At 44.3% G+C, this 6,081-nt stretch overlaps 1 protein-coding gene across 1 annotated transcript in view; it reads left to right on the forward strand.

Annotated features, from left to right (window-relative positions):
• Window positions 1-5,499, forward strand: part of prelid1b (PRELI domain containing 1b) — an 18,504-nt gene extending 13,005 nt beyond the window's left edge. Inside the window, exon 6 of the mRNA XM_010777810.1 lies at window positions 4,932-5,499. Coding sequence (XP_010776112.1) covers window positions 4,932-5,038 — 107 coding nt within the window. The 3' untranslated portion in view covers window positions 5,039-5,499. The remainder of the gene's footprint in view (window positions 1-4,931) is intronic.
• The last annotated feature ends 582 nt before the right edge of the window (window positions 5,500-6,081 follow it).

Here is a 6,081-nt window from a genome sequence, read left to right on the forward strand (position 1 = left end):
ATGTACTACTAAATATACTAAATCAGACAAGAAAACAACCTATTTCACTCATTTTGTCACGAGTTACCCCAGGTACCTCTAGACTCCATTTGTTCTGACGTCAAGTTCTTTTGACCTCCAACTAGAAAGACAAATACACAACCCATACCATATAAGTATATGCCAGTATAGACATCACACACGAAACATATGAATTCAGTATAAATATCCATAAACCCGAGTACATGTAGATCGATTGCAATCGATTCGGTTCATCAAACGATTGGTGTCAATCGATAGGATACAATCCGGATTGGATAATTCGAATTGGTAAGTTTGGGTCATCGGTCTATAAGATTTCTCACCTGGTTTACAGTATAAGTCTCATACCTACAGAGTACAAATAACTCTTCATCGGTAACATTCACATGTCATTTTAATTCGGTAAAAATTTCATATCAACGCTCGTCGTCCGATCGAGACGGATCATTGCATTTCAATACAACTTCAATCTGATTTACAATGCGTCGATTTTTAACTCCGAATGACATACGTTCGTAGCCAAATAGTATTACTCACTATAATTCATAGGTTCTATATCAAAAATTTGAGATAGGAACAGGAACATAATTTAATTGTAAAATTTTTGGTATTCACGGAAACGTTACGTGTCGATCGATGAGGGACCATCACTTCATTCTCCATTCAATAGTAAACATTTAGCTACTTCCAACCTACTACCATGTCGATTTTTATGTCGTACCAAATAGTATTTACTCACTATAATTCATACGATTACTATACTAAAAATTGTGATAGGTACTCGAACACAGCAAAAGTAAGGGTCCGGGTGCGTTGTTTGTGTGTGGTTGGGGGTCTAGGGTCGAGAGGATTCTACGACCGGGAGGTGGTTGGACCAGGGACCGTTCTGATCGTCAGCGTCGGACCAGAAACCAGGACCCGGGGTTCGTAGGTTGGTCAACTCCTACCGAGGGTAGTGCGGCCGCGGTTTTGGACGGGTTGACCAGCAGTCTAGATCAGCCGGACGTTACGAACGGTTCGTTGGACCCCGTTTGCCTCGTCGACGCCGGGTCAAGCTCCGTTGGTTCCCACAGGACCTCGTCCACGCCGGTTAAAAATCGTTCTTCGGTTGGGTAGGGTTTACGCCACCCTTTTTTTTTCCGGCCTTGTTTCGCACGGAACGGTGTTCTCCATTGAATCAGTTCACGATTGGTTGTTTGAGCGCCTTTTAGAGGGTCCGGTTTCGCGAGGGTCCACTCTGATGTCGCTTTGTTACCTCTTTTACCTCACGCCTGAAACTCGAGGTGTAGGGACACCGGAGGGTTTACAACTTTTTCGACTAACTATTGGGGTCTTCTGGGATCGAAGAACGGGTCGTACTTCTGGCTGTCTCACCCGGTTGTTAACCAGATAACCTGTTTTTTCGACGTTCGAGTTCCACTTCGGCCGGGGGCTCGCCTCGAAGTTTCGACGACGTCGGGTCAGGGTCCGTCAGGGGCGACACTTTCCTCCGACCTCCTTACTGCCGTTAGAGGTCGAACCACAGCCTCTCACTACTCCTCGGGTCTCCACCTATGATTGTGTCAGGTAGGTTGTAGACTCCGCTTGGTAGGGGTGTTCGCATTCTTTACTGGACCTTTGTTTGGCAGAACGTAAGGTGTACTGTCAGGAATCGGGGCTGCGTTCACACAACCAACAGTGTACGAATGTTCCACTTTACAGTGGTTGCGAGGACGTGGACGTCTTACACGACGTCGGTCAACTTGTACCTGGCGTCGGTGTGCGGTTTGGAAGGCCGGCCCGACCCGTCTTGCGTTCCATTAGCATTCGATTAGCGTTCGACGTTTTCTGCCAAATGAGGAACCACCGCCCGCCCCTCTTCGTAGAGCACCCCCCCTCTGCGTGCCCGAATCCAAGTCTCAAGCCAGGTAAAGGAGAGAGAAAGGAGGGGACCACTGCAACGCGTCACCTCGCCTGAGAACCGTTGTACCCTCGAGTAAGTAAAAACAGAGCAAGATATCCTGTTTAACCTTACCTCTTAAGGAACTTTCAACTTAGACTCTTTTACCGGGTTTCACGGGTTGTCCCGTTTGTTTGTTTGAAATTGAAACTATAGGTTGATTCATTTCAACAAACAAACGGGAAACCCGGTGAACCGGTAAAGAGTCTTAACGTTGAAGTTCTAAGGGTAAGTAAACAGTAATATCTGTTTTTACTTACCTCGGAGTTACACGCGTCTCAGGCGGAGGTTGACTCGTTGCAGTGGTCCCTCTTTCTCTCTCCTTTACCTTGGACTTGAGGGACTTGGATCGGGGCACGCAGGAGGGGGGGTCTATACAGAGGGTCGGGCGGTGGGGTTCTCATTGGCAGGGAAAACCGTTGGGGCGAACCGCTAATCGAATGCTAATTGGCAACGCAAACGTCGCGCTCAACCGACAAACCGACGCCAGTACAAAGTTGACCGGAACGTCGTGTAAGACGTCACGTCCTCGCAACACTGTAAAGTTGGAACATGCGGTCACTGTGTTGTGAACAGCCCGATTTTTCTCAGTACACCTTACTTCTGCAAACAGGTCAGAAGAATGCGAACACCCCTACCAAGCGGCGAGTCTAACAACCTATGCTGACACATCCATGGTGGGAGACCGAGGAGTAGTGAGGAGGCTGGTGGTTCCGACCTCTACGGGCAGGGTAAGAAGCGAGGTGAGAAAAAGTGTCCGCCCTGACGGAACTGCGACCGTCGTCGACTGCGAGGGAGAGCGTGCGACAGTGGAAACTCGACGTTCGAAAAACAGGGGGTTTATCTGGTTTACACCGGGGGTGAGACAGCCAGAAGTACGACCGTTCTTTCGGATCCAGAAGACCCAAATAGTTAGTCGAAAAGTTGTAACTCCGGGGTGTCGCCTTTACACCGTAGTTTCGAGACGTGAGGTAAAAGAGGGGGTTACAAAGCGACATCAGAGGACCTCGCGAAACCGGACCCTCTAAAAAGCGTTTAAAACAACAACGTTAGACTGTTCAGATGGTAGAACACCGTCGCGTTCGCGAACAGCGAGTGGGGTAACCCTACAACCGAAAGAACATTTTACCGGCGTTGGACCGGGTCCTTGTGGGCAACACCAAAACGGAGCTGACCCGCTGTCGAGGCAAACGGGTCCAAGGAACCGTTCGTACCCGTCGCATGTCTGCTGCTGGTTCAACCGTAAACGCCGCGGCCACTATACGGTAGGAGTTGGACCACTACGGGCCCGGGGTCTGGTTGTCTCCGTCCGAGCGCTGGACGATTCAGGACGGTCCGACGTCAAACCACTTCCCGTCGTAGACTCCTCTCGACCTAGGGACCCCACCCAACACAACACGTGACGGACCCTTACTTTTGCTGTGGTTCGAGGTACCTATGCACATATTTTAGTATAGAATCGTATGAATTTAGTGAGTAATACTATTTGGTACGCATAAGAAATCGACATTGTAGTAGGTTTTGAAGTAGTAATGTTACATTTGAATGAGAATGAAGTGATGGTCTCGCATCGATGACACGACGTTTCTTGTGGAATACAAAAATTTTTTACATTAAATTATTGTTCCTGTTCCTATCTCAAATTTTTTATTATAGAACCCGTATGGAATTATAAGTGAGTAAATCTTTTGGTACGAACGTTGTCATTCGGGAGTTTAAAATCGACATGTATCAGATTGAAGTTGTATTTGAATTGGCAATGATCCGTCTCATCGAATCGACCGGCGTTATATGGAAATTTTTACAAATTAAATCGACATTGTTGATGTTACGATGAGGAGTTTATTGTACCTCTGTAGTTATGAGGGCTTTATACTGTAACAGGTGAGATCTTATCGACCGATGACACTACAATCGGAATTATCAGAAGTCGATTGTATCTTCCGATGTGACACCAATCGTTTTGATAACGATCGATTGCAATCCAGATCTACATTACTCAGTGGTTTTATGGATATTATCCTAATTCATATGTTTCTGTGTTGATGTCTAATACTGGCATTATACATTATTAATGTAATGGGGTTGTGTATTTGTCTTTCTAGTGCGAGGGTCAAAAAGAACTTCGACGTCAGACCAAATGGAGTCTAGAGGTACCGCCGAGGTAACTCGTGACAAATGGTGAAATAGGTTGGGTTTTGTCTATTTAGTATATGTTAGTAAGGTACATAACCTTTTTATAAACGTACACAACAAAGATGTATATAACCTTGTGAAAATTCACTATTTTGCATGTGTTGTTTCTACATATATTGGAACACTTTTAGCACCCAGCCATATCAAAATTCAAGAATTGTGTTTTTTGATGCACCAGGGGTGTCCAAACCTTTTTCACCGAGGGCCACATACAGGAAAATATACGAAGGGCTGGGCCGCTCGCTAGAGGTTTATTGCCTCATAAGTTCAGTTACAAGTTAGCAAAATCAATCAAATGTGGGTAAATGATGCTTGTGAGTGTTGGCAGCTCATCCCTTAAAACAGAAGCCTCAGATTGATTATAATAAGGAGAAATAGGAAAGTGTATTTCAAGCTTGTTATGTAAACAGGTCATTGGGCTTTTTTCTTATCAACTAAGATGAGAATGTTTCCAACTTTAATTGACTGAATTTATTTGAGAAGTGGTCTTATTAAAACATGAATACTACTGTGTAATATATTTTTACATTTATATTTAAGAAGAACAATATAAGACAAGCACAAGTTTCATTTGTGGGCCATATTTCATTATACTTTTTTAATTAGCTGAGGGCCGATTCAAAATGGTCCGCGAGCCGCATTTGGCCCCCGGACCGTAGTTTGGACACCCCTGCCTTAACAGCTTGATGTGGACAGCAACGTTATGCATTTCATGTCTGAAAGGGGCTTAAATAAACTAACTCTGAGCGTTCTTCCTCTCTCTCTGGGCCCTCAGGAGAGACGCCCCAGCGGCCTCTCAGGGACCCGGTGAAGGCCAAGGGGGGGGCCAAGAGCCTGGCTTCAGCTGCGTCGGTCCCACAGAAACCCCCGCAGTACGTCTGAGGGGCCGCAGTGTGGAGCGCTGTGCAGGTGACATGAACTCAACACCGCGCCTTTTCATCTCCTCCACCTCCTCCACTGGACTGAGGGGTTTTGGGACCTCGCTGATCGGCGGTTCTTTTGTGTGTTCTTGAAGTATGAAGCAGCTACCGTGACCTTTCTGTCTACGTTGCGTCTCAGGTCCCGAGCCTTCGTCTGAAACATATCGTCTCTGTGGGAAATTGTTCGGATTGTGATCAGCAGCAGTTACGCTGTAACTACGTCATGTTTGTAAATGCACATTTTCTTGTCTTGCCATGTATGTAAATTATCTATTTTAATTTATTAATCTTATTTTCATGTAAAACGATAAAACTCTTCTTAAACAGTTGAACACTTTGGACTTCAAGTAATATATTATTGTTATAGGTTCATCCTAGGGCTGCTCAATTAATCGTATTTTAATCGCAATCACGATTATGGCTTGCAACGATTACGAAAACAACGTAATCGAAATAAAACGATTTTTTTTAAATTATTATTATTATTATTATTTTTTTATTGGTTGTTCAGTTGAATTATATTTAAAGTTCAGGGTAATCAACTGTTAAAAACATACTTTTAAAACATTTTTCTCCAATAAATTGATGTTTTCAAAGTAAATGGATAATCGTTTTTAATAATCGTGATATCAATTATTGACCCAAATAATCGAGATTATGATTTTTACCATAATCGAGCAGCCCTAGTTCATCCTCTGATACTGTGACTGTGTAACTTTAGTTAAGCTTAAACAACTAAAGGACCACGACAAGGAATTGTGGAATATTCAAAGGGCGAACCCCTATGGTCGATTTCTTAATGATTTCTTACTTATTTAACATTTTCTGGGGTTGAGACTCTTCGTGTCACTTTCAAACACATCACACAGTGTGTTGTACGAGTGTCGGCACGCAGAGTCCTCTGTAAAACTGCACATAACAATAAAACACTTGGTTTAAAAGCTACTGGTACCGAAGCTCTGATAATCACAAGAAACCGAAGTGACCTATATAAAAGTCATAGTG

This window comes from Notothenia coriiceps, unplaced genomic scaffold (genome assembly GCF_000735185.1).
Source record: "Notothenia coriiceps isolate Sejong01 unplaced genomic scaffold, NC01 NC01_scaffold00018641, whole genome shotgun sequence".
In the NCBI taxonomy this organism is placed as follows: domain Eukaryota; kingdom Metazoa; phylum Chordata; class Actinopteri; order Perciformes; family Nototheniidae; genus Notothenia; species Notothenia coriiceps.